General features: G+C 50.1%; 1 protein-coding gene and 1 long non-coding RNA gene across 3 annotated transcripts; one reads left to right on the top strand and one right to left on the bottom strand.

Moving 5' to 3' along the window:
- The first annotated feature begins 359 nt into the window (after positions 1–359).
- On the top strand, positions 360–25,876 carry Ifnlr1 (interferon lambda receptor 1). 2 transcript variants are annotated; one of them, XM_013154178.3, is made up of 7 exons: positions 374–824; positions 4,343–4,466; positions 16,119–16,303; positions 19,724–19,866; positions 21,714–21,873; positions 22,143–22,273; positions 23,080–25,876. In XM_013154178.3, the coding sequence occupies exons 1-7, from the start codon at positions 767–769 to the stop codon at positions 23,881–23,883; spliced, it is 1,605 nt and encodes a 534-aa protein (XP_013009632.1). In that variant the 5' UTR covers positions 374–766; the 3' UTR covers positions 23,884–25,876. The 2 variants fall into 2 exon arrangements, with proteins under 2 accessions (XP_023421466.1, XP_013009632.1); XM_023565698.2 differs by lacking the exon at positions 22,143–22,273 and having other exon boundaries at positions 360–824; positions 23,080–23,334.
- Positions 25,871–27,711, bottom strand: LOC134472958 (uncharacterized). Its single transcript, XR_010043013.1, has 2 exons — positions 27,482–27,711; positions 25,871–26,833 (listed from the first exon to the last, which is right to left on the bottom strand). It is a non-coding gene; the product is annotated as an uncharacterized LOC134472958 (long non-coding RNA).
- Positions 27,712–27,930: the final 219 nt, after the last annotated feature.

Below are 27,930 nucleotides of genomic sequence, written 5' to 3'. Positions count from 1 at the left end.
CTTCGTTTCTGCTTCCTTTAGCCCTTCTGACTATAAAATTCTGCTCTGCTCCCTGGGACACGTGGAATGAAGATCTAGCAGGGTTGTGAAGCCAAGCCAGATCTTTAACTGCAGTCACTTTCCGTGAAGCTACAGGGTTCTGAGAAACAGCCTTGCCCATGACTGCAGGGGGTTCCGCCTAGTGGCTCGGTGCGCTTTTTGGAAACGGCTGCTCACTCTCCTGGTGCCCAGCACAGGTTTGGGAGCAAGATCCGCCCCGTCTTGCACCCTACCCGCCGCTCCCCCAGCCACCACCACCACACGCGCGCGCGTGCACGCACACCCGGCTCCTGCAGGAGATTAAGTCAGCACACTTTTGTAAAGCGCCCAGCTCAGCAGTCCTGTGTCGTAGACCCCGCCCACGGCATCCAAGGCTCGGCGGTGGCCTCTGGCTCTGCTCTTGGCCCACGCGGGAGCCCCCGAGTGCGGTTACTGGTTGTGAACAGCCTTCCTCTCCTCCTCTCCCCTGGTTTACTGAACAACGTGCGGGTGTAACCCTCACACCCCGACCCTGCAATGGGACCCCGGCCTGAGCGCAGCGGACGCAGCGCCACCTCCCGGGGCGGTCCCCGGGGAGTCAGCGCCACCTCCCGGGGCGGTCCCCGGGGAGTCCCCCGGCCTCTCGGGGCGACCCCGACTCCGCCCCATCGGCACCGCCCCCGCAACCTTTGGGCAGCAGAGACTGCTCCGGCGACTTGGGCAGAGCCCTGGAGGCCCTGGGGCCGCGATGCCGGGGCCCGGCCGGTGGGCGCCCCTGCTCCTCTGCCTGCTGCAGGCCGCTCCAGGTAAGGGCGCGGGGCCGCGGGGAGCGCGATCAGGCCGGGCAGGGACGTGGGCTGCGCTCCGCGGGCGGCTCGGTGGGCACCCACTCCCCGGGTGGGTGCTGCCTGCGCGCCCCGGGGTAAACAGACCTGAGCCCGCGAATCCTATGGGGGAAGGAAACAAACCCAGTGAACTCCGCTCTGGGTTCAGGTAAACTGGGCAGAGAGACCGCAGAGCTGACAAGGAATTTATTGTTCAAGTGCTTTCTTTATAACCGCCTTCTAAAATCGACACGCTTGACTCAGACTAGTAGGGGAAAGAGGACAGAGGCGCCGGCCTCCTCCCACAGGGGCCTGGGGGCAGAGCACTGCCTGAGCCCGGGTGCAACTCTACCTGGCGCCTTTTCTCTTTGTCCTCCTGATTTATCAGCAGGTTACAGAACACCTCTGGTTAGGACCCAGCCACTGAACCATACCCGCTGAAACCTGGGGAGGAGCCAGGACCCCAATCGCTCCCTCAGCCCCACCTTCCTGGTCTTAGACTGCAATGTAAAGACCTAGAAGGGTCCTCGGACTTAAAAAAAAATCATAAAAACTAACTTTTTTTTTTTTTTTTTTTGAGCAACTTCTTGTTGCCGGCCATCACACTGTCCTTTTTTAAGCCTTGAAACTCAGCCATCCTCTGAGGTGGACGTTGGACATTGTTCTTTTTCAGACGGGAAGACAGGCTCAGAGCAGTTAAGAGGCTTGTATGGGAAGGACAGCACAAGTGAAACACATGGAAAAGAGGGGCCTAGCTGAGGCGGCAGCCTGAGCCTTAGGTGGGCAGGGCAGCAGGGTGCACCATCCCCAGGTCGATGCCAGCACCTCCACTGCACGTTTGCAGCTGATGGGAGACCACTGTAGGAGGGGTTCTCTGTCCCTGTCCCCCAGCTGACTTGGGCTCAGGCAGATTATTTGACCTTTGTCTCTGATCCCAGGACCATTCCAGGGAGTAGTTGCTGCCAACCAGTTACTGTTCTTCACCCCAAGTTTGAATGAGTTTTGAATAGTAAAAGCCACATAGCTGGGGCGCCTTTGAGGGCTCAGTAAACTGTGGCTCCCCTCCTGCCGGTTTTCCTGTGGCCGAGGTCACATTTCAAGCAATCCCACCCATGGGATACCTTCTGAGTGGCTTGGACATGGACTGGCCTCCTGCTAGGCATTTGCTGGACAGTCCAGGAACCCAGAGTAATAACAGTGTCACCTTCACTGATCCATTTCGCACCTGAGAGTGTAGGATGTGTGGAAGTGGTACCTTTGAGTGTAAAATGCCAGGCGGACAGCCCAGGCTGGCGAGCCGAGCTGAGAGCCAGCGAGAGACCTGGGCCTGTCCTCCCTGATGCCATTCTGCAGCGTGTGTGGATTTCATGGCCCACTGACAGTTCAGGGCTCACACTTCTCCCAGACCTTGAGCTTCTCCAGGGCTGGAGGTTGAGCTGTACTTCCTGCCTTCTACACCAGCACGCAGTGGCCAACAGGTGCCACTGACTGACAGTGGTCACCAGTACAGATTAAGATCATGCAGGCAGGCCCCATGAGAATTTAGAGGAGGAAGCAGGGTTAAGAGCTCAGACTTTGGAGTTAGCTAGGCCTGGATCTGAATCCTGGCTCTTCTACTCATTGGCTGAGAGCACCCCGGTTTTCCCACCTGTAATGCTCAAAGTTAGTATTACCTCCTAGGATAGGGAGGATTAAAAGAGAAAATTCAATTAAAATGTCTGGCACAGCCTAGCTTGTGGCTAGAACACAGTGTCTGTGAGCTGCGATTGCTATTTTCATCAGCATCCTGGGCATCACCCCTGCCTCTTAGAGATGTCACAGAAGACCCCCTCGAGGCAGGGACATTTAAATCAAGCCCTGCAAAGAGCAGAGTCCAGAGGTTTCCAGAAGAGCAAAGTGACTTGTGAACAGCAAGCAGGAAGGTTGGCTGCGCCTGCCAGCCTGTGGGGAGTGGCAGCCTGACATCTGGGCCAGGCCCCACGTACCTCAATAAGAAGGGTGGCTTTTTTCCGAGGGCAGGGGGAAGGTGGGAACCTGAGGAATGATGTGATCTTGGTGTAGTCAGTTCAGGGTGTCCCAGAGGGAAGTACAAGCCAGCAAAAGGCGGGCAGGGACATGCCACTGGACCACGTGGCTGAGGAGCAGTGAATGAGAAGAGAGGAGCGTGCCAGGCTGGGTGGCAGCCGGGCAGTGACAGGCAAGGCTTGGGAATTGATGCAGAGTGAGATGCTGGAGGCTGTGGGTGGGTCTCAGTAGAAGGGGATGAGATCTGACTTTGATCTTAGCCCTTACAGGTGTGTAGAGGGAGGGGCGGAGGGGACAAGGTGTTCTGAAGCCCCCATTGAAACCAGGCTCCACTCTAAGGTTGCTAGCCTTTCCTCAAGGGAAATGGCGTTTTCCGCATCCCTTTCAAGGCGCTTCTAACTGGCAGCACCCTAAGGTCTAGCTGTTCCAGCCCCCAACCTGGAGCCCCCGTGCTTATCCTGGCAGAGTCTCTGTGGCTCTTGTCTGTCCACTGTATGCTGCCTGGCCATCGCTCTGGCATTGGGAGCTAGACGTAGATTCTCCCGCTTGTCCTGGGGGAAGCTCGGCCCGGGGGAGCCCCTAGTTCTTCAGATAGATGGGAATTCAATGCATCCTCCCAGTAGGAAGCAAGATAGAGAGGGTTTATTACTCAGATCCTGGTTAGGGAGGGCACAGTCCTTGTCCCAAGGTGAGGTTAGGTGAGGCAGGGACAGGTCAGGCAGACGGGAGCAAAAAGCAGCTCACAGTATTTGTGGTGACCACTTTTAAGTTCACAGGAAAACACCCAAATGGTCTATTTAAATTCAGGGTGGCGGGTTGGGGGTTTAGCTCAGCGGCATAAGCACCTGCCTTGCAAGCAGGCAGTCATGAGTTCGATCCCTGGTACCAATAAAAACGAAAAAAATTGAGAGCCCGAGGGCAGGTTAGGGAGCCTTTTGAGGGATTCAAGTTGCTGCAGTGTCCCTCAGCTCGGGCAGTATTTACCGTGCAGCCCCGAGATCAAGACGAAGCCTCTGCTGCCCGAGACCCTCAGGGCTGCTGGTGCCTGGGGTCCAGGAAGGGAGTAGAGATGGTTCCTGCACTTTGGGGTTCTGGGGTGCCCTCAGCTGCCTGGGAAGGGGAAGAGCCCAAAACAGACAGCCACTTGCTCCCTGTTCCTCAAAATTGAAGGAGCTGCTCCCCAAGCTGCTCTTCAGCTCCAAATACCCATGCCCCGTGTGGAGAGCAGCCCAGAGCCCCCGTTTAGCCGGCGTGAGGGCGCATGTGTGGAATCCCAGAGTTTGAGAAGCTGAGGCAGGGGCTGGGCAAGCTTGGGCCCAGCCTGAGCAGCTTAGCAATTTAAGGAGACCCTGCCTCAAAATAAAAACTAGCAAAGGCTGGGATGTAGGTCAGGGTGAAGGCTCAGCATTCAATCCCCAGCATGGAAGAGGAAAGGAAAAAATCCTCAGGTCTTGAGAACCTCTTTCTCCCCACAGGGAGACCCCTTCTGGCCCCTCCCAGGAATGTGACTCTGTTCTCTCAGAACTTCGGTGTGTACCTGACGTGGCTCCCAGGGCTGGGCAACCCCCAGAACGTGACCTATTTTGTAGCCTACCAAGGGTAAGTGGGAGCCCCTGAGCTGTGTGTGGGGTAGGAGGAGCCGCTCAGGGGAGAGCTGTGTGGTCCCCAGTGGTGCTCTGGGTTCCATTGGCAATGGTACATGGCAGGTATGCTGGGGGAGGGACTTTTGATAAGGGTTGGAAACGGTGGGGACGGTGTGGGGTGGAGAGCGGTGAACAGGTGAAGGACAGGCCAGGGTGGGGAGGATGTTTAAGAAAAGCCGGAGCAGGCATTGGGTGAAGTGTAGGCACCAGGAGACCAGAGGACAGAGCCTTTGAGTGCCCGGGTGAGGCTCTTGGAGTTGTCCCAGCTGATTAGTGAGGGACCACATGACCAAGGAGCCAATGCTGTCCCCTGCGTAGCCTGGCCACCAAGCCATCACCACACAAACACACTTTTCCCAGTGGAGCTGGGCAGAGCCCAGCATCCTTCCCCACTTCCAAGCCCAGGCCATCGCTGCTCATCCTGAAGAATCTGAGATTGGAGGCAGACACCATCTTTGAACATCCATGAGGGTTGTATGGAGTTCTTCAGCAGGGCAGGAAGAGGACAGAAGCAGACACTCAGCAGGATCTGTCTAGATGTGAGGGAGAAAGCAGAAAGGGCAGAGCTGCCATGTGCCAGGCCTTGTGCTATGGGCTTGGGGAACAGTTCACTTCCTCTTCCCAGAGCTTGGTTTTGAGTTTTAGAGGGGAGGAGGGTGAGCTCGGAGTGGTGCCCTGAGCGGTCCAGGGAAGCTAGGGACGAGCTGCTGGAGGACCCCAAGCCTGTCTGACCCCAAAGCTTGTGCTCTTCCTGTCCCTTAGTCCCTGCATCTGGCCCAGAATGCGGCCCTGGCTTGGGCAAATAAAGGACAGGCTGGAGAGAGATTTGGAAGGCAGGAACCCCATCACAGAGCAGGGACTGTGTGTCACCCACCATCTGTGCCTCACTAGCATGCTTTGATTGTTATAAGGCTCCAGGGAGCAAACCCAGGGCCCAGAGTGTGCTAGGCAATGTGTACCTCTGAGCCACACGTCCAGCCCTGTGTCAGCATCGTCACTGTACTTTACCTCGCCATAGCCCCATGAGGAAGGCTCCGTGCTGCCCTTCATGGAGGACACGGAGGTGCTCTGGGTGTATTTTGCTCAAAGTTACCCAGCTCGATGTAGTGTGGCAGGGATAACTGTACTGAGGAGTTACAGAACCCATCCTCTGGACCGCTGTGAGTGTTCGCTTGTCTTTTATACTTTGTAAAACACCTGTGAAGCCAGGCCCGATGGGGGACATCTGTAATCCCAGCACTTGGGAGGCTGAGGCAGGACAATTGCTGAGTTCAAGGCCAACTTGGGTTACATAGTGAGTTCAGGACCAGCCTGAACTGCAAATAAGGCCCCCATCTCAAAAATCAAAAACAAAAACACCTGTGAAGATCGCAGAACGGTGATATTCTAATGACATTCATCTTCTCAATTGCTACTTGGAATCATTTTATAAAACATACATTTGCTCATCTACTATTGATATCCAGGGACTCAAATAAACAAGACAGGATACATGGTTGATTTTCTTCTGTTCACTTATGAGTTTTTAAGCTAGATGAATTGGTTCCCTGTCTTATCCCAAAAGTGACTAAATCGCATTATCATTATCATTATAAACTCAAATTTTTAAGTGTATGTCGTGGTGTCAGTCCCCTGCAATTTGTCCTGCAAGGTGAGATGTCACCTTTGACCAGCAAGTCTCTTCAAGGTGGCTCCTGCATCCTTTTAACTTAACTCTGTCTTTGTCATCTTCCTTGTCTGTTACAAGATGTCCCAGGCTGCCTTACACATTCCCGACATAAAGCCTGCAGTGAGGCATTTCTCTGTTTAGCAAGAGGAGGTTTTAAAGACTGCAGACCGTGAGTCGACTGCGTTTTCTCTGTAAAGCTGGGGCTCTGGGCTCTTCCTGATAAACAGGGATATGTGTGGATCACATAGGCATACGTGTGCGTGATTTTAACGTAGCGCATCTGAGTTTGTTCTAACCCGTGTTGTATCTGTATTTTCTTTCATCCACACTAAAATTCTGGTTCTCAAGAACATAGGAGATTGTAGAATCTGCATGACCTGTAATTACTCATTTTCTTTATTTGCAAATACGCTTAACAGCCTCTTAGAGGTTGTTTGTTCCTTCTTTGAAATTCAGTAATTTTACTGGAGTGTGTGTTGAGGTTGATTATCCTGGGTTGATATTTTTAGTCAATTCTTCCTCCACCTCCACCTTCTATCTCTATAGATTTGGGGATTTAACCTAGGGCCTTTGCACCCAGCTATGTTCCCGCCCTTCTTAGCCCAGTGGCATAAGTGCCTGCCTGGAAAGCGTAAGGTTGTGAGTTCGATCCTTGGTATCTTCTTTAATTTTTTATTTTGACACAGGGTCTTGCTCAGGCTCCAATCTTTTCTTTTGGGAAAATTTTTCTCATGTTTTTTAATATTTGTTATGTTCTCTTGCTTTGATTTTCTTCTTGAGGTACTCATATTATCTGTATGTTGGATCTTCTTTTTCTGTGTTCAGCTTTTGTTTCTCTCAAATTCCATTTATTTATGTATTTTATTTATTCATGCTGTTCTCTAAATGGAATAGATTTCACTCAATTTTTAAAAAGTTATATGTGCTTCTGTTCCAAGGTTATTCAACATCTCGTTTGTATTCTTTACCTTGATTCCATTTACTTGTCTTATAAATCTAATCCTTCTCTAAAAGACTGTGTACAACTCAGCATGTCCCTTTTTAAATATCCTTGTTAGATTCCATTTTTCTTCTTAAACCAACAATATTGAGTTGAAGTGTACAAAATGCCCTTTGTTAAGTATCACCTGACAAGTGCTGACCGTGAAACCATGAAACCCATGAAACCATCACCTAGATCAAGATTTAAACATGACCTAGCATGGGGGCACATGCCTATAATCCCAGCACTTGGGAGGCTGAGGCAGGAGGATCACTGTGAGTCTGAAGCCAGCCTGGGCTCCATAAGTGGGTTCAAGGCCAACTTGCATTACATAACAAGAGCCTGTCTCAAAACAAACAAACAATAACAACAAATATCATCTCCATGATGTCCAGAGGCTCCCACTGCCACATGAAGGTCTGCTTTCTGACCCCCTGGATTAACTTAGCGTGTCCCAGAATCTCCTACAGATACATTTGTATAATATGAGCTTTTTTACACCTGACTCCTTTCAATCGGCACATGATTCTAAAATTTACTTGCATTGTTCCCACCACTAGTAGTTCATTCTTTTTTATTTCTGAGTGGTATCCCATTGTATGATTATACTGCTGATTTTGTTGTTGTTAATCATTTTTCCATCAATGAACATTTGAGTTGTTCTCAGTATATTAGTTTGCTAGGGCTACCATATGGCCCACCCCATAGATTACCCAAATTCATGGTCTTATATGAAAAATACGTCTGCCCCATCCCAACAGCCATGGAAGTATTAATTCATTCCAGGGCTGGGGATTTAGCTCAGTGGTGTAAGCACCTGCCTGACAAGCACAAGATCATAAGTTTGATCCCTGGTACCAAAAAAAAAAGGAGACAAAAAATAAATTCGTTCCAGCTTCCATTCTAAGTCCAAAGTCTCATCTGAATATTATCTGTGTCAGGAATGGTGTGGGTTGGGGTATGAATCACCCTGAGGCACAGGTCCTCTTTGCTAGCGAACCTATGAAACCAGATAAGCCAGGTGCTTCTAAAAGGAAACAATGGGACAGGCATGGGATACACAGTCCTGCTCCAAAGGGAAGAGCAGGAAGCGGTGGCAGCTGCCAGACAAGTATAAAACCTGGCAAAGCAAATTCCCTTAGCTTTGAAGGGTCAAGAAATGATCATCTTTCGTTCAACATTCTTCCCTCTGGTCATATAGATGGCAGCCCCATTTCCTGGAACCAGCAGGCTGGCAGCGCCCCCCTTTGCCCTGCAGGCCAGCCTTGCCCCTGAGACACTGAGGAGCAGTACCCTGGCCTGTGGAAACTGAAGCGGGGACACCTTGCTCCCCAGTCTTTGAGCGGCAGTGATAACCCTGCCGAGCCCGTGTCACCTTCGGGGTCTGTCTCCCCTTTGCTTGTGGGAGATGCGGGTCCACAGCCACGTGGCTCTGTCTCCCCTCCTGACTGTCCTGCTTCATTTTGTCCCCTTTCATTAGAGCTGGCAGGGCGTCTGCTGACATCATCCTGTCTGTGTTTCCGGTACCACAGAACTGGCTGATGAAATCCATGAGCCGCATCTATAATTTCTTCATCAGATGATTTCCCACACACACCCTCTTCGTTCTCTCCAGAATGCCCTCGGGCCTCTTGCAATCTGAGTAGACTGAAAATCTCTTGCGTCTTCAAGCTCTGATTCCTTTTTCTGGGATTGCATTCATGTGCTGCTGTGCCTGGCTTTAACTTCTATTTTCTACAAAACAGGCGAACACAGTTCACCCAGGTTCTTTTTTGACAAGGGTTACATTTTCTTTAGGACAGTGGCCGTCTCTCCTTTCCTTCCTGACCTTACAGAGTCACTCTTAGGGTTTACATCCCTACCAGCATTCTCTGTCCTGCAAGCTGGGTTTCTTCCTATATCTCAAAACTCTTCCTGTGTCTACTTATTAGCTAGCTACAAAGCTGTTTGTATTAGCTTGGTACCTTGCAAGCAGGCAGTCATGAGTTCGATCCCCGGTACCGATAAAAAGGAAAAAGACAAAAAAAAAAAAAAAAAATAGCTTGGTAGGGTAAAGCACCAAGGACTAGGTGACTTAAGAGGAATTTAGTTTCTTACAGCTTTTTTTTGTTTGTTTGGTTTTGACAGGGCTTTTTTGTGAGATGAGTGTTCAAGATGGAGTCTCTCTATGTAGTTCAGAGACTCTCAAACTCACGAGGAAGCCCAGAATGGCTTCCAAGTCACAGCAGTCCTCCTGTCTCAGCCTCCCAAGGATTCCTCACAATTCTGAAGGTCAGAACTCCAAAATCAAAGTATTGGCACGTTCAGTTCCTCCTGAAGTCCTTCTCCTTTGATTTGCAGATGGACATTTTTCTTTTCTTCACAGAGTAACATTCTTAGTTTTTTTTGCTGTTTTGTTCTGTTTTTTCATCTTTTACTTTGAAACTGAGTCTTGCTGTATAACTAATTTGCCCAGGCAAGGCTTGAACGTGCAATCCTCCTGTCTCAGCCTTCCAGAATGCTGCAGTTAAGTATGTGGCACTGCCCACAGCCAGATGGCCATCTTCTTTTATTTTTCTAAATTTTATTTTAAAGAGAATAAAACCAAATAAAGTAAAACAGGATAAAGCCAATCAAAACAAAACAGAAAAGTAGTACAGGACTTCAGAATGATAATAGGAGGTTGACAGTGGCTACCATAATGCCTCTTCAAAATAGCTGCCTGCACCACCAGCCATCACCGTAATGAAATCAAACAAAACAGAACAGAATAAAACCAATCAAAGCAAAATAATGAAAATGACACAAAAAATTAACATTGGCTACCACCTTCCCTTTTTAGAGGTTTCCTCCCTTTCATTTTCAAAATATCTGTTGGACATGTTGGATCCACTAACTCCTTCAAGGAGACAATACAGTGTTCACCAATGTGAGTCCAAACCGTGTCACTCATGAGCATGCGTTCAAGTTGCATCCATTAACCTACAAGAGCCTCATGATTATCCTTTATAACTGAGTAGCTTTCCATTATATAGAAATGCCATGTCTTTTTTATTCATGCTGCAGTTAACGGGCAAGCTACCCTTGCTTTTTTCTAGGCCCTTGTTGCATGAGCATTGTGTTGTCTCCTCCATCCTTCTGTCCTTGAATTTTCTTTTGAGCCAGATGTGTTTCTTACATACAGCTATTGATGGATCCTGCCCCCCCAATCCACTCTGCCTGTGTTTCTTTTTATTGGTGCCTTGAGGCCATGTACGTTAGTGGTGATGACCAACATGCACTGACTTATCTCTGCCATGCCAGCCTCCTGTCATTGGTCCCCCATTTTTTCTCTCTGTTCTGGTGCCTTCCTTGCTCAGCAGTCCCCCTCTGCTCCTATTCCTGGAGCCATGGTCATCTTTATCTCTCTCTAGAATATCCTTCAGCTCTCTCTGTAGGCTTGGTTTGTGGTCATGAATTCCTTCAGTTGTGGTTTGTCATGAAAGTATCATATTTCTCCATTAATTTTGAAAGATAGTTTTGCATGGAACATCAATCTGGGTTGGAAGTTGTTTACTTTCAAGACTTGAAACACTTCAATGTCTTCTTGACTTGATGGTTTGTGTTGAGAAGTCTGCTGTGATTCTGATGAGTTTTCTTTTATAGGTGATCTGTTTCTTTTCTCTAACAGCCTTAAATATTCTGTTCTTGCCCTGAATTTCTGGGGTCTTGATTATGATATGTCTGGGTGTAGATTTATTTTGGTTATGGAGAGTTGGAGTTATGTGTGCCTCACTTATCTGTATGTCAAGTCCTTTTCTCATGCTGGGGAAGTTTTCTGCTATTCTGTAAATAATCTCTTTCTGTCATTTGTGTTGACTCCTACTTTTTGCTGACACCTATCAGTCTTAAATCATTTTTCTTTGTCTCATCTTGCAGCCATTGAATTGTTATTTCCTGGTTCCTTGTTATTTTTAAGAGGTCTTTCCTTTTGTGATCACTAACTGCAATCCTGTCTTTATGGTCTGAAAGTCTATCATCAGTTTCTTTCAAGTGTTTTTGCCAGGTTTCAGTGGAGTTTTTAATTTCCTGGATATTTGAATCTGTTTCATGCATTGTAATTTACTCCTATATTGTTCGTTCAAAGTTTCTATCATCTTCTTATGCTCTTCTTTTTTTTAACCTATGTCTTCTTTAGATATACCCAGCATTTCTTTCATTGGTCATCATTTGTTCTTGTATCTGAGATATTATTTCTTATCTGATTACAGCCTCATGAAGTTTTTTCTTTACTTCAGTTGCTATCATTTCAGAAATTTCAGGTATGTAACTTCCAATTACTTCTATTTTTATGTCTCCTAGACTTATTCTGTGTAGGTTGTAGGTCTGAGATTGCCTTTTGATCCTTCATCTTGACATTTTTCCTGACTCTTCCAGACAAGCCAGCTGTGGGATCCCAGGCACCTCCTGCATTGGCTGCCCATCCACAGTGCAGGGGAATGGGTCAGGCACCTAGGTTTCTCCTAACCTAGGTTCCCATGGAGGCAGTGGGTGTGGGATGGGCTTCTTGAGACACGTAAGGCTATACCAAGGCTCACCTGATGGGGGTAGGCATGTGGGAGCTTGGTTGGTTAGTTCTCCTGGACCACCACTGGCCATGGTTCCACAGTGGTGGTTGACAGGCTTGCAGGAGTGTCTGTATTGTTTCTTCTTCCGGTGTTTACAGTTTTGTGATAATGTCCCTGTTTCATCCCAGAGATGTGCTGGGTATGGAGCCCATCTTGGTAGATGGCCATCTTCTTGATGTGACTTTGCCTGACCTTTTCACTGTGTTGGTGTGTTCTTAATGGCTCTTCCTTTCTTCTTACTAGGACACTTAATGGGCAGGACCACACTGTGTGTGTGTGTGTGTGTGTGTGTGTGTGTGTGTGTGTGTGTGTGTACATACCTTCTGACTTTCTCTAATTCTGTTTTATATTGTTTTTTTATGTCTTGCATAATTTTTAAATGTCTTTTAGCCCATTTTGAAGTAGTAGGTTGCAGTCTTAATCTGCTTGTGGGTATGTTTTCATGGCATGCTCTTTCTGATTTCTTAAATTTCTTAATTAATTTCTATTCTTTCTTATTTTTGTTGTAAATACTCAAAGCTGTATATTTTCTTCTGTGTATTATTTATAGTATCTCATACATCATTTGTTTTTGCTATTGTTTTGCTTGGAGGATGTTTGTGTGTGTGTGTGTCTGTCTGTCTGTCCGTCTATCTATGTCTGATACTGGGATTGAACTCAGGATTTCATGCATGCTAAGCATGTATGCTACCACTGAGTTACACCACCAACTTCATAAGTTTTTATTTATGTTATTTTGTGATCCCTCAATTTTAGATATTTACCAATTGCATCATAATTTTTTCTTTGATGCTGAATTATTTTTAAATACACCTTTAAAACTTCAAACTTTCTCTAGTTCTCTATTTTATTGACTTTTAATTAGATTACTTGCAGTCAAAGGAAATCTCAGTCTTTGAAATTTCTTGAGAATTGCTACATTTTTATTGGTAATCACTAATGAAAGAGTTTTGGCCCAGGCCGGACACTGTAGCTGGTAAAGCCTTAGAGGCGGAACCAAGGAGCTCCATCTCCCCCACCCCTAGGAATTTACCTGTGGCGCCAAACAAAGACCAATAATAGGCTACCTGTGCATCCCTAATGCCCCCTCAGGCTCCACCCCCAACCTAAGCTACATGTATGTCCCCACTCCATGTGTTCCATGGAGAGATCGCCGATCCTGGGGGGAGATGCCATGCCCCAGGGGATCAGGGGTGTCTCTCCCCGCATTCTCAAAATAAAGGTCATTTATATTTCATACTTCTTATCTTTTCAGCCGCCGCCAGGCCCACACAGTTCTCTCAACTAACATTTTGTTAATTCACATGTGGCTCTTCAGGCAGTTCTATACATGCCTCACTGGACTTGAGATTGGGGTGTTCTTTGCTACAGGTGTTTACTGATTCTTTTCCCTTTGTCTAACTGTCACTTTAGGAAGCGTGAGGGCCAGGGATGTAGCACAGCAGCACAGGGCCAACCTGGCAAGCGTGAGGTGGAGAGCTCGATTCCTGATATCAAAAAAGAAAAAAAAGAAAAAAAGCAGTGAGACTGATATAAGGGAATGAAACTCGCAGCCTACTTATGTCTGGTAGGAATTCGTGTCCTCTAAAATCAAAGAATGAATTTAAGAACAACAGAGGTTAAGAGCAAAACATATTTGCTGAGCGAAAGAAAACTTCTGAGAGAGAGAGAAAGAAGGGTCCTGGGTGGGTTGCCAAAGACTGACTTTTCTAGGGACTTTTATAGAGCAAAAGCTAGAGGTGAGCCGGGTCCAAGATGGGATAACATGGGAACCGGAATGACAGGCAGGCGTGAAGTGGGACAGAAGTGTGGTTAACCAATACTTCAGGTAAAATCGACCAAATTAGGAACAAATAGGGGAGCCAGTCATGTAGCAAGCAGGGAATGCTTAAAGAGCAGTGACTCCTTCTGTAGGGGGCTGGGATGATGACTCCTGGCCTCCTCTAAGGGATCCACCCCTATTTAGAATATCAGTCCCTAAAGTGTGTACTTAGGGTGTGGCCGCATTTGTTGTGCCTTTGCCTTGAGGTCTGGCCTACCGCAGGAGGTGTCTGTTTCTTCCAAGGTTACAAAATATCTGGCCTTCTGGTGGCTCCTTCAGGGGCCCAGCCCTGGCTGACTGCCTATATTTCAGCTGTCTGTAACAAGACGTCCAATAGGCATGGCTGTGTTAGAACTTTTCTGTCTTCCTGGTGAGTGGAATTGTATATATACTTACATAGTGACTCTATTTTAGTATTGTGTTAGACTTTGAAGTCAATATTTTGTCTTCTTTTTAAATAATGATACCAGTTTCTCTTTTGTTACTGTTTACATGATGTAACTATGCAAGAAACAAAGCAGGATTTGATTCTTCTCAAGAGTCTGTTCTCTGTACCAACCCCGTCTCAATCTTCTCCACCCGTCTTCCTCTCCGTCTCCAAATTCAGGAATATCTTGGAGCCTCCTTTCCTTCACAGTCCACACGCAACCCACAAGCGAGTTAGTTCTATCAGTCATACCTCCAAAATATAGCTGAGTGCAGCCGGTCCTCAGGGCCTCCCCGGCCTTCCCTTTCGGGTCCCTGTGGCAGCCTCGTGGGTGCTTCTCCAGAAAGGTCTTTTAAAAATCTGAGAGCACTTCAGTCCCGTCTGCATCTGTCTGTCTGTCTGTGCTGCTCTAACAAAATACCTTCGAGTGGGTGATTTAGCAATAATAGCAGTTTGTTTCTCACAGCTGGAGGCTGGGAAGTCTGAGAGGGAGGTGCTCGCTTGGTGAGGGCTGCACCCTGCTGCCAAGGTGGTGCCTTCTTGCTGTGTCCTCACATGGAGAAAGGACAACGCTGTCTCCTCTTGCAGCAGAAGAAAGGGCAGGGCCAGGCAGGTCTCTGAAGCCTCTTTTTTTTTTTTTTTTTTTCTTTTTAAGACAGGATCTCGCTATGCAGTTCAGGCTGGCCTTGAGCTCACTGTGTAGCCCAGGCTCATCTCGAACTTGCAATGACCCTCCTGCCTCAGCCTCCCTGAAGTCTCTTTTATAAAGATGTGAATCACATTTAAGAGAGCCGAGTCCACATGACTTAATTCTTTCCAAAAAGGCCCCTCTCACAATATCACTGCCCTGGAGTTTAAATTCCAGTGAATGAGTTTTGGAAGCACATGTCCATACAACCACAGCAGCCCCCCTGTTCAAACCTTCCAGGGGCTTCTGTTCACACTCGGAATAAATCCATACATTTTACACACACTACCAAGGCCCCCCCCCCCCATCTGTCCACCGGCCACGTCCCTCCCTTCCTTGCCCTCTGGGCTCCTGCTATCTTGGCCTTTTGTTTTTCTGGACAGGTCTTCTGTTCTTGTTCTTCCTCCCCACACACCATCCCCTGGCTTCCTCCTCCTCAGTGAGGTCTCCACCTATGCCGTCTTCCTGGCTTTGTCTTAAAGGTCTTTGAAAGCAGTCACCCCCACATTACTCTCTTGTCACTGTAATTACCAGCTCCTGACATCTTGTGGGTGTGACTGCCATCCTTGCCCCCCCCCCACCAGAGGGCAGGACCTCATCTGTGGTACATGCCTATTCCCTACTTCCTGGAACAGTGCCCAGTGGGTAGGTGTCCTCATTGACCCCAGGCCTTCAAGAGATTGGAGTCATGGACCTGCATGCCCCCCTTTGACATCTATACCACAGGTGGCCCTTTTGTGGCTGTATAAAGAAAATGTTCATGAGTGCTTGCAAGAGAAGTCACCACCATAGCCTGTGGGGGAGGCACTGAGGATGAGGAGATCGAGGTTTAGCAGCACTGATTTGCCTGAGAGCCCACAGCAAGAGAGGCAGGGCTGGGATTTCCATCCACAACTGCTTGGCTCCCAAACCAGACAGTTCTTAGGCTGTCCCAGCCAACACTGCCTGGATGGATGATGGATGGATGATGCATGGATGGATGGATGATGGATGAATGGATGGATGATAGAAGATGGATGGATGGATGGTGGATGGATGATGGAAGATGGATGGATGAATGATGGATGGATAGGTGATGGATGGATGGATGGATGAGGGATGGATGATAGAAGATGGGTGGATGGATGATGGATGGATAGGTGATGAATGGATGAATGGATGATGGATGGATGGATGGATGATGGATGGATGATGGATGGATGATAGAAGATGGGTGGATGGATGATGGATGGATAGGTGATGAATGGATGAATGGATGATGAATGGATGAATGGATGATGGATGGATGGATGGATGGATGATGGATAGATGATGGATGGCAGATGGATGGATCAGTGGCTATTTGGGCTGAATGGAGGGATGTGCAGTCACACAGTTGCTGTTCCCCATCAGAAAGGCCGAGCCCAAGGCTCACTCTCTTCTCTCCCCACCCAGCATTCACACACCCAGACGGTGGCGCAGAGTGCAGCGGTGTTCGGCAACCGAGGCGCTGGTGTGCTCCCTCATGTGCCTGAAGAAACAGGACCTGTACAACAAGTTCAAAGGACGTGTGCAGGCGGCCTCTGCTGGTGCCAGGTCCCCCTGGGCAGAGTCTCAGTACCTGGAATACCTCTTTGAAGGTAGGTGTGAGGAAGGCACAGGTGGGGGCCCCTCGCCTTGGAGCTGCACCCAGTGCAGTCCCTGGGGAAACAGAGCCTGCAGAACCCATGCAGTGCTAAGACAGGATTGATTCGGTTGCTTCTGAGGAGGCTGAATAGTCCCACAGGAGCCGCCAGCAGACCAGAAAGCTGGAAAACCAGCAGTTGCTCCGTCCAAGAAACCAAAAGCCTCCAAATGAGAGAAATTTGAGGCTGAAGCCTCCAAGTCCCTGAGGGTGCTGCCAGTCCGTGTCCAAAGGCTGGAAAACCCAGAGCCCAGTCAGTGCCTGAGAGCGTCAGCAGCAGGACGCGCACCTGCTCAGGAAGTGAGAGTGAGAGCAGTTTCCCCTCCTTCCACTTTCTGGTTGCACCCGGGCCCTCGTGGGCATCGGGCACATTTGGGGCAGGAAACCCACTCAGCTCACTGACCCAGGTGCCGAGCTACTCTGGAAACACCTCACAGCTTCTCTGGGCAGCTCTCCATGTGGTGAGACTGACACTCGGAACTGGCCCTCATAAGCCAGGCGTGGCTCACACCTGTAATCCCAGCACTCGGGAGGCTGAGGCAGGAGGATTGTTGCGAGTTTGAGACTAGCCTGGGCTACAAGGTGAGCTCAAGGCCAGCTTGAACTGCGTAGTGAAACCCTATCTCAAAAAAAAAAAAAAAATACTGTCTCCGTCTTCTGCAAAACAGAAGCTCCACTCTGAGGCAGCTCACGTGGGCCAGTCTTGTGACAGGGGCTAGCGACCAGGCTGCAACCAAATCTAGTAGCCTGACTTTGTGTAGAAAGTTAGGGACTTCCAATTAATGCCAGGAATTCAGCGGGTCCCTTCGTTTTACAAGGTTCGTAACTGCCTGCCCCACCCCACGATTGCCGTGAACAATCCAAGGTTCTTAATAGTTATTCCTATTTTTGTCTTGCCCAGCTTTTCTCTTTAAGAAATGATTTTTTTATTTCTTTTTCTTTTGTTTAATCCAGGCATGGTGACACATGCCTGTCATCCTAGCACTCAGGAGGCCGAGGCTGGAGAATTGCTACAAGTTTGAGGTCAGCCTGAACCACATACATACTGACACCCTGTGTCAGACCCCCACACACACAGTACAAAAAAAAGAAGAGTTTAAAAAAAATTTTTTGGGGGTCTTTTTTCTTTTTATCAGTACCGGGGATTGAACTCACGACTGCCTGCTTGCAAGGCAGGCACTTATGCCATTGAGCTAAATCCCCAGCCCCTCATCAACTCATTTTTGAAACGTAAATAAAGCAAGTCTTTCGGAAGTAACTTGCCAGGACACACTGCTGGCAGCTGACAGACACTGACTGTGAATCTGGGTCTTTGCAACCTTGGACGAGGAGAGTGATGAAGGGCAGTCTCAGGGGGAGAAGACTACGCGGCCTCCCGAGGCGTAGGTCACACTGGCTGCCCACACTTCTCAAAATGGGGTGGGTGGGAAGAGTCTGAGTGGGTGGACAAAGGAAAAAATACCCTTAGTTTCTGCTGAGACAAAATACCCGACACCCAAACTGAAGGGAAGAAAGGTTTATTTCGGTTCACAGTTCATAGAGGTTTCAGTCCACAGTTGGCTGGCTGCCAGGCAGGGTGGCACAGCAGAGGGGCATCGCAGGGGAAAACCAGTCCAGAGCAGGCAACAGCAGCAGCAAAGCAAGCCTCCCTTTCACTTGTATCCCGTTCCGGTTATAAACCTTTAGGTTGGTGCCACCCATACCCAGTGTGAGCTTTCCCGTAATCTGCACCTAGGACTATGCTAAACCAATTTGTGGACTAATCCAGTACCACGTAAATGCCAGTATCACACACCCTAGACCCAGCCACCTCTGAAAAGCCCCACCTAGAGCGCATCAGACTTTGGGGGAACATCTACAAACCATAACAGACTGGATGGGCAAGAGGGGAGGAAAATCGTGAAGGTGGAGGACAAATTGATTTTAAAAAATGGAAGGAGGCTGGATAGAAGGCCAGATGATTATTAAGAAACAGGTGCAAATGGAAGTGATCGAGGAAAGTGTAGTCCAAGTTTTCCAAAGAAACCAAACCAGCAGGATACAGGTAAATACAGTAAGAAGAGATATATTGCAGTGTGAATGCCCCTGACACCCAAGGAGACCCTTAAAGTTCTCAATCACTTTTACCCACAGAAACACTGCTAGCTCAGACTCTCGGGGACACAAAATGCAGCTGGTAACTGCTTTCCTGCACACACTGCTGCCTTTAAGGAAAAAGTTTGGTTCAAAGGGCAACTTCAGGAGCCAAGAATTATTCTCAGGCCTTGAAACCGAACGGAATTTACTCGGCTGGATTTGGAAACCACTTAGGACCAATGAGTTCATTTTCCCTTTCCTTTCTCTGTGTTTGAACCCCGAGGTCTACCGCGGTCATCCTCGGTCTGCCCGCTTTTTTCTGTTGAGAACAGTTAGTTTGTCCTTTAGCGTGGCTGTGAGTTGGTGCTGTAGTGGGATAAGATCTCAGGTAACCTCAGGTAAATGCATGTTGCATTTGAACTGAGGGAGTCAGAGGAGAGATCATGGAAGGCACAAGACCCTCCACAGATTCTGCTCTGACCTCTGGGACACACCAGAGCTTTGGATGTCAGTGTTGTGGGGCAAAAGGAATTTTAATTAGGGTTCTGGGCTTTAAAACAGTGAGTGTATGCAGGATTTTCCAGATGGGCTCAATTTAATCCCGGTGCCTAAAAAGCAGAGCTTCTAGTAGCCGGAGAAAGACAAACTGGGGCCCAAAGGGAGTCGGGGAGATAATACCTGTGGAGGACTGTTGTTTCATTTCCTTTGTGGAGTTAAGGGTCACTGTGATGAGAGGTGTCAGTGCCTTTAGGGGCTGAGAGAGGCCATCCACTGCCCAGCAGCCAGGAAACGCAACCCTCAGCCCAGTGACCTGAGCAGGACCAGGGGGTCCACTTGGGAGACCCAGGGTAGAGTCCAGACCCACTGGACTTCTGTCCTGGAATCCCTGCAGAAGAACATGTGTGCTGCTGCGGGCCCCTGCGTTTGCAGCCCTGTGTCACAGCAGCTACCGGAAGCACATGGACAGGGTGCTGATGGGCAGTGGCATGTGAGGGCGCCCGCGGGGAAGAGACGGCAAATAAAGGTCACCTGGGAGCTGAGCCGGCAGGGCAGCCTATAAGGCAGCCTATATGCCTCGGCTTTCCCTTTGCCCAAGCAGGCCTGCGGACACCTCCCTCTGGGGCTGGTGAGAGGTGTCAATAATGTAGCTGTAACAGGAAGTGTCTGACAATGCATCGAGGAGGCCTTTTCCTCCCCGAGGACAGGACACTCCCTGGGCTGGGTGCCTCCCTGGGCTGGGTGCGGTGGGGGATGGAGACCCCCTCCCAGGTGCTGACAGGGCCTGTTTTGCTTCTGCAAGTGGAGCTGGGCCCGCCCATCCTGGTGCTCACCCCGAAGGAGAAGATGCTGAGTGTCAATGCCACCTACCAGCTGCCGTCCTGCACACCTGCCCTGGATCTGCAGTATGAGGTGCAGTTCTGGAAGGAAGGTGCCAGAAACAAGGTGGGAAGCCCCGCCCCCTCCCCACCCCAGAGAGCCCAGATGCTCCTCATCCTCCCTCTGCCCCTGTAGGCCTTCTCCGGGAAGTCTTCTCTATCTGCCCCTGGCACATACAGTGCAAATGGATCGTGGCACCCTGCTCTTCATGGCAACTTCAGGGCAGTTTTCCTCCTCATTTTGAAATTATTAAGACCCTCTCCTCCTCCTCTTCCTCCTCCTCCTCTTCTTTCTCTTTTTCATTTCTTTCAACAAAATCTGTTGAAGTATGATGGGCCATAGCATGCCAACTTGTCGAGTCGTTAGGTTCATTGCAGAAAATTCAGAAAGCATGGATAAAGTCTAAGAGCGAAACCAAAAGAACCTGAGGATATGACCACACCCAGCTCCTGGGCCTGGATCCAGTTTCAGGCCCATTTTCCGTGTGTGCCTGTGTGTATTCCTGTGTTTACTTCTTCGTAACCAAGATTGGGGAAACTTCCACACGGGGCCAGAGAGCAGATGTTCTTGGCTTTGTGGCCCATGAGCTCGGTCACAACTGCACTCTGCAGCTGTAAAACAAAGCAGCCACAGACAACAGGAAGATAAAAGTCACAAGCTTCCCATTTATCAAACCAGGAGGCCCCGCTATTGTTTTTTGGTTGAGTTTTTTTCCACACACCCCACCACCACCCCCCACACACACAAACCAGCGCTCACCCACCTGATCCCAGGCAATGCAGATCAGAATCCAGGGTAGCTCCTGTCTTCTAGCACCTCGAGAGTGCTATTGAAACATCACATGGTAGCCCCTAGATACGCAGTGTCAGTCAATTGAAAAACAATTCACAAAAGTACCTCGCGAATATTCTAGACCAGAGCTGTCCAATAGGAATACAGCATGAGCCACTTGTGTCATTTTAAATATTCCACATTAAATTACATAAAAGGAAACAAGTGACTCTAATTTTAATAACAGATTTTATTTCATGTAATCAAATGTTGTCATTTGGCTGTGTGTGGTGGCTCAGCGCTCTTGATGACTGAAGCAGGACGACTGCAAGTTGGAGGCCAGCCTGGACCACACAGTGAGACCCTGACTCAAAATACCCCTGCCCCCCAAAACTTACATCACCATGGAACGTGCAGTAAATATAAAAATTATTGAGCTTGGTTTTTTTTTTTTTTTTGTACCAGGGATCAAACTCACAGCCTTGTGCTTGCAAGGCTTGTGCCACTGAGCTAAACTCTCAGCTCTTGAGCTTGCTTTATTTCCTTTTTCACTCGGTCTTTGGAAGCTGGTGTGTATTTCATACTCTGAACATGTCTCCATTTGAACCAGCTACCTTTCTTTCTTCCTTCCTTCCTTTCCCCCATGACACCAGCAGATTGAACTCAAGGCCTTTGCACTGAGCTGCATCCCTGCCCTCCTTTAAATATTTTATTTTGAGACAAGGTCTAGCTAGGTCACTAAGTTGCCCTGGCTGGGTTCAATCTTGAGACCCTCCTGCCTCAGCCCCCAGACTTGTGAGATGACACGCATGGGCACGCCTGACATGGACCAGTACCTTTGAGTGACCCCGGCCCCCAGTGGACTTGGAGACCTAAGGACTCTCTTCCTCAGAGTGGAGACCCTCAGTCCCTGTGGGAAGCACACAGTGTGACCTCAGTGGGGGCAGCTTTCACCCTCCCCCTGCCATCAGCCTTGAGGAACCCCTAGTGTCAGGAAGTGTGCCCTTAACACTTGAAAGCTAGGAAAACAAAACAAGGTTTGGAGTTCTCCCACCCTGAGCTGCTGACCGAATACTGGCTCCTGGCTGAACCGAACGGGGACCCAAAAGGTTTTCTCATCTCTGCTTCATCCCGCTGAACAGACCCTATTTCCAGCCACTGCACATGGCCAGCCGGTCCCGATCCCGCTGCAGCCTTCTGCCCGTGGACGCCACTGCCTCAGCGCCAGAACCATTTACACCTTCATCGTCCCCAAGTACAGCAGCTTCTCAGAGCCCAGCTGCCTCTCCCTGGAGGCCCCAGGTGGGTGCAGAGCAGCTCTGCAGTGGGGACTTCCCCTGAGGAACCGTGTGATGTGCCGTTAGAAGTGCAGGACGGACTCACCCCGTGAAAACCCCGGCTCCACCGCACACAGTGTGTGTCTTTGGGTTGCTTACAGGCCTCACCGAGCCTCAGTTTGCACCGACTGTAGGACAGCTTATTTTTAGAAGGAGGATGCCCGGGAGCCCTTTGGCACATTGCTAGATGGGTGCCCTCGTTGTGTCTGCATTTAGCGTTGTTTTCCTCTCTAGGGGCCAACTGGACAGTTCTGGTGCTGCCTTCCCTCCCACCACTGTTGCTGGTAGTTGCCTTAGGGGGTGTGATGTGGAAGAACCTGAGGAGCGACCCCTGGTTCCATGGCTCCAAGACACCAGGCGCCCTGGTATGACAAGTCTGGGTGTGGTCAGCAGCCGGGGCGGTTCCACAGAATCGGTTGTGGCCTCATCTGACCCCCTCCTGGCCTCCTGTCTGAATTGCTATCATTAGTAACACACAAACTAAAACAGCAAAGTCCAGGAGGGGAAAGTGCCTGGGCTCCCTGTTAGGTCCCGTCTCGCCTGCTAAAGATGTGTCGGGTGCCGGGTGCAGAGCCGCAGCCTTGGGACCCAAGAGGGGTCCAAAGGGCATGGGGAGAGGGTGGCACCGAAAAGGGACGTTTTAGAGGCTCTGACACTCAGTTCACCATCATAACCAAGGACAAGCCAGACCCGCAGTCAGCCTTGAGCACTGCTTTACTTCCTCAGAAACTGGGGGCCAGCCAGGGCCAGGAGGTGCCTTCGAGGTCAGAGGGTCACACAGGCCCGGCTACAGGGGAGCTCAGGAGGTTCTCGGATGGGCTTTGTGGGTGGATCCATGCACAGGGCAGGGCACTAGCACCATGTCTCAGAGCGGGCTGATGGATAAGTACCCCAGTGCCCCCCAGTCCAAGGTGTCTGTGTAGAACGGCACCCCGGTGCCCTGCAGGATCAGGGTCCGGCTGCCCTGTGGCATCACGGGGCAGTTGGCAATGTGCTTGCCTGCACACCACCACCACAATGTGAGTTGCCCACTCTGTAACTCAGCTGCTGGGACACCTTCCAAAGAAGTAATGTACACTGGAACCCATACCTCAGATCTGTTCAGATGGACCGCAGATGCCACCAGTGAGGAAGCCTGAGTTGTCTCTCTTCTCTCCCTTCCCCAAATTAGGACTTTTCAGGACACGGACACCCTGTAGCAATCTTTCAGCCCAGCGGACCAGAATCCTTAAATGAATTAGTCCTCTGTCCCCCAAAGAAATTGACCAGAAGGTTCACACCAGCCCCTCCAGTCAGGGCCCCAGCCACACTACCGTCAGGATTGGAGGACAGTACTGAGGATGACGATGAGGAGGACACAGATGACAGGGTCAGCATCCAGCCCTACATAGAACAGCCCCTCTTCCGGGGACAGGAGCTCCAGCCTCTGGGGCTCTCTGAGACAGATGAGTCCGGAGTGGACTCAGGGGGCCCCTGGACACCTGTGGGCCACAGCGAAGGCTCCTCTGCCAGGAACTCCTCAGACAGGAGCTGGACCAGCACTGGGGACTGCTTGCTTTGGGACGACACTGGGTCTTCTAGCTATGTGACCAAGAAGGGGCTGGGCCAAGGGCCAGATGGCGACAACCATCAGGAGTCACTCCTACGTCCAGAATCCTCCAAGGACTTGGGCAACCTGGAAGAGCCCCTGAAGGGTGGTCTCTCCTCGTGGGCCAGCCAGGGATCCTTATCCCCAGGATTGAATCTGGTCCTTGGGGAGCCCCAAATTCCTCTTAACACACTGACCTTCTGCTGGGATAGCAGACCTGAAGAGGAAGAGGAGGAAGAAGAGGAGGAAGAGGAGGAAGAGGAAGAAGAGGAAGAGGATGAGAAGGAATTGGAACCCAAGGACAGCAGCAGCTGCAACTGGCAGGTTGAGAGCTTTCCGAGGACCAAGGTCAGGGATGGGATTCTGGGACATTACATGGCCAGGTGAGCTGGCTCCAGCTGGCTCCAGCTATCCCCAGGGACCCACCGTCCAGGCTTGAGATGCCCTGGGTGACGGGCCAGGTGGAAAACCATCCTAGGCAGTATGAACCAAATGAGGCCAGGTCACTACGGCCACTGCACCCAAGGGGCCGTGTGGTCCCACTGACTGCACATCCTGGTATACTGCTGCCTTTCCCAACACCTGCCGAGCTCCCCCTCTCCCAGGCCTCGGTCAGGTACCCTAGGGTGAGCCACCAACAAGAAAGATCAAGTCGCCTGAGGGAGTCATGGAGGAGGAAAAGGTTGTCATCCTTCAGATCCTAGTCTTTGCCGTTTGGTCTGGATTCAAATCCTAGCTCTGTTGTTTGCTAGTTGTGTGGCTTGATTAAGCCACTCTCATTCTCCGTACCTCAGTTTCCTCATCTGCAGGAACTACCTGGATGTGGTCAGGATGCAGGGAGATCTCGGATGTGTGTGGCATGGGGCCTGCCATGGCATTGGTGCTGTCTCTATGTGGCTGGCAGAACCCTCTCAGGCTGTAAGGAGACCCCTGGGCATCCCCCAGCTGTGACCCTGACCCTGAAGTGACCAGGAGCACCCATCTTTCTGCCCACCTCACCTCTAGGCTTCCCCCTAGCTCTCAACAAGGTGCTCAGTGCTCAGAAGTCAGAACTGCAACCAAGGACGCCCTGCACCCAGGCCCTCTTCCCTTGGCTGTCTGTACCCCCAGCTTTTGCCTCTGCAGCCCAGGCCCTGCCACTTAGCTCTTGATGACATCACTCCATCCTGCAGAAGAGACCTTCGCAGCCCTTTGACCACAGCGCTGTGTTGCTCTGAAGCCAGCAGGAGATGCAGAGTCACAGGCACAGCTGGGGAGGTTTCTCCAGGGCCTCCAGTCCAGAGGTTCTCACGCTGTGCTCCCAACGGCCTTGGGTCTCCATGGTGGGGTGAGGGGCTTGGGATCCTGCACTTCCGGCTGGAGCAGCCTCACTGTGCCTGATCGGTGCACAGTGGCTTTGGAGGTGGGCCCGCTGCAAAGAGAAGTTGTGTACCGCTTTTTAATGAACACCTACCTTGTTTCAGACTAACAGGCTGAGGTCAGGGTGGCAAAAGCATCTGCCCAAGGCCACCTGGCAGTGTTGCCCCAGCAACTTAGGGTGATGTCCCCAGGCTGAGAGCTTAGATCTTTCTGCCCAGCTGAGCTGGCCCTTGACCCCTTGGCGTGGGTCTCAGCCAGGATTCCCAAGGATCACTAAGCTGGCAGGAGGCCTTTGTCACCACCTCTGGGGCGCACACACACCTTCCCAAGGCTGTTTTCTGTGCTGCTTTTGTCCACGTCATTTGGACACAAACCGAGAGCAGACCAAAACGATGGTACACGGTAAGGGCTCTGGCTCAGGCTGGGTTCCCAAAATGCCCCAGCCCAAGGCCACTGTGCCTTCCGGGCCGGGTGAGCTGCTTCACAGAGGAGCGTTCAGAAAAGGAAAGGTTTTCTCCAAAGTATTGTCTTAGGCTTGAATGAAGCACTTTATTTCTACTCTCCAACTGTGTTAGTTTTTAAAAGAATTTTTTCTAAAGTTTCATGTTTAAAAGAGCCTGAGCTTTCTAGTAATTCCAAATTCAGCTCGGTGCAGTGGTTAGGTCATTTACAAGACACTGTGGGAAGTACGAGGAAGGGACATATAGTAATCTGTCTACGTGCTAGCCAGCATGCACCTGTTTACAAAGCCCTGTTGGGCACACACTGCTGGGGACAGTGGTGTGGGCAGGGCCACACTCAAGGACATCAGGAGAAAGGTGATTGGTGCCCTAGGTTAAAGTGCAGTGTGGTTCTTTGCTTGGGGACAAGATTGTATTGTTCTTACACGTTTGTACTTATGTCTAATTCTGTTCTATGTTTACATCATATTTAAATAATACTCTAATGTTTGAGGGTCTGTTACCCTAAACTTTTAAATAAAGAGCTCTATTTTTACAGAAAAGATAGACTTGAATGGAAACATGTATGCTTTGATCTTTTCTCACAACTCAACTGTTAATGATTACAGGGGTGACCGGCACAGTGGTGCACATCTGTAATTAGCACTCAGGAGGCTGAGGCAGAAGGATTTCTTCAAGGTTGAAGCCAGCCTGGAGTACAGCAAGATCCTGTCTCAGAAGAGAAAGAAAGAAAGAGAGAGAGAGAGAGAGAGAGAGAGAGAGAGAGAGAGAAAAGAAAAAGAAAGAAAGAAAGAAAGAAAGAAAAGAAGAAGAAATTACAGGGGCCTGGGGTTGGGTTTCCAGAAGTAAACTTAGAGGTAACGTTTTGGGGCTAGTGCAGTCCATGGTCCCAGTGACACTGGGGGACTAGGGGAGCCAGGCAGCAGGGGGAAGGTAGCTGTTCAAGGTCTGTAATGGAATAGGCCCCTGCAGCGGTGGAAGTCAGTGTCTGTCAGGCCCAGTTCAGATTTGTTCCTCATCTGCCGGTTGGCACCGGTACTGTGCAGAGTACCAGGCAGTGTCGTAAGTTCCCGTAGCCTGAATGCATCAGGCTGAGTACAGGAGGCAGGTGAGTGCCACAGAGCCACGGAAGGTCTCCAGTGTCACAGCCACGGTGAGACCCAGTCTTGCTCACCACCCTGGTGAAGCTCATCTCCTGGCAACCAGGTCCGCAGAAGGGTGCAGAACAGCCTCAGGGTGTCTGGCCTTGCCAAGCTGAACTCTCTCCACCAGCTCTCTCCTGGAGAAGATCCCCTTCCTCACATGACATTCTGAGTCTCATTGTGATGTCCAGCACTGTACTAAGGTGGTTACCGTTTGCCACTGCCATGGTAAGTTGTAGGTGCTAGAGCCAAGCTGAGCAGATCTGACGAGTTTCTCTCCCGGATCCAGAAGCCTTCCTGGCTGGCTGGGCCTGGAGTAGCCCCTTCTTACTGCTGTGACCCTACTTCACACTCAGAGGGACCGGGTGGCCCAGTCTGCAGAGGAGACAAGAATGGGTCACCACGCAAGTTGCAAGAATGACAGACTCCTGGTCCCCGTCCCTTCCTGGGGTCTGGCAGCTTTAAACCAGTGCTTTGTGTTACTCAACTGATCGCCAGTTCACCAGGACAGAGACAGTGAATACCACAGTGGGGGCCAGGCTCAGCTATCTGCCCCCGTGGCCCGATGTGTAGTAGGTTCTTTCTGGAAAACCCACCAGCACTTCCTGTCCAGTTCATCCCCACCACCTCCCACCCAACCTCTTGAGAGGCTCTCAACTCGTGTGCTGCCACCTCCTGGACCCAAGTGGGATGGCAGTGCTGCTGGAGCCTTCTAACCAGAGAGCTCAGGAGAGCTGGGGAAGGCAGAACATTACATCCTGAGATTTCCTTTAGCTAAGGAACTGTTTTTGAACCTCTGAAGCCGAGAATTGTCATTGAATACATGAATGAAATAAGAGAGTGAACTGATCTGATCAGAGCCCGGAGGCGGCTGGCAACGGCTGACTTCCATGTAGGGAGGCTGGTTATCTTGCATCAGAAGTCACCACGCCAGGTCCATTCAGGTCACACCTGGGCAACCGTCCCTCCTCCCCCAGCATCTGCACAGAGAGGGAGACAAACTGGACCCCGTTTGCAGCTTACTGTTCCTTGACTGGTGAGTGGCCACGCACGGCAGGACTTGATCCGTGGCTGCTGCCCGTGTCCTTCTTGAGCTGGTTCCTGTGTGTACAAAGGACTTTTCTTTTCTTTTTTTTTTTTTTTAGAAAAATAGACAAAGGTTCTATCTATATTTAAATGAATGAGTCAGTCCCATGAGTCAGTTATTTAAAAATTAAATTTCTGGTCGGTGCCAGAACCCAGCCCAGCCCAAGGAGCCCCACCCCTTGGCATGTGTCAGTAGAGGACACGGAGGTGTGAGAGCTTTGCCTAAATTGGCAGGATCCCTGTTCTTCCTTTGTGTCCCTTCATGTGAATTAGAAGGTGGGCCTCAAACTGCCAGCAGTGGTAGAGGCCTCTCTAGATCTTGATGCCTCCAAGACGAGGCTCTCCCACCTGCTCTAAGCCTCAGTTTCTCAGGACACTAAGTGGGC

This window comes from Cavia porcellus, unplaced genomic scaffold, assembly GCF_034190915.1.
Source record: "Cavia porcellus strain 051 isolate PalLab524CR breed Dunkin Hartley unplaced genomic scaffold, mCavPor4.1 scaffold_25, whole genome shotgun sequence".
Classification (NCBI taxonomy): domain Eukaryota; kingdom Metazoa; phylum Chordata; class Mammalia; order Rodentia; family Caviidae; genus Cavia; species Cavia porcellus.
The sequence above is the reverse complement of the archived record's forward strand: the minus strand, read 5'-3'. Positions and strand labels throughout refer to the sequence as shown.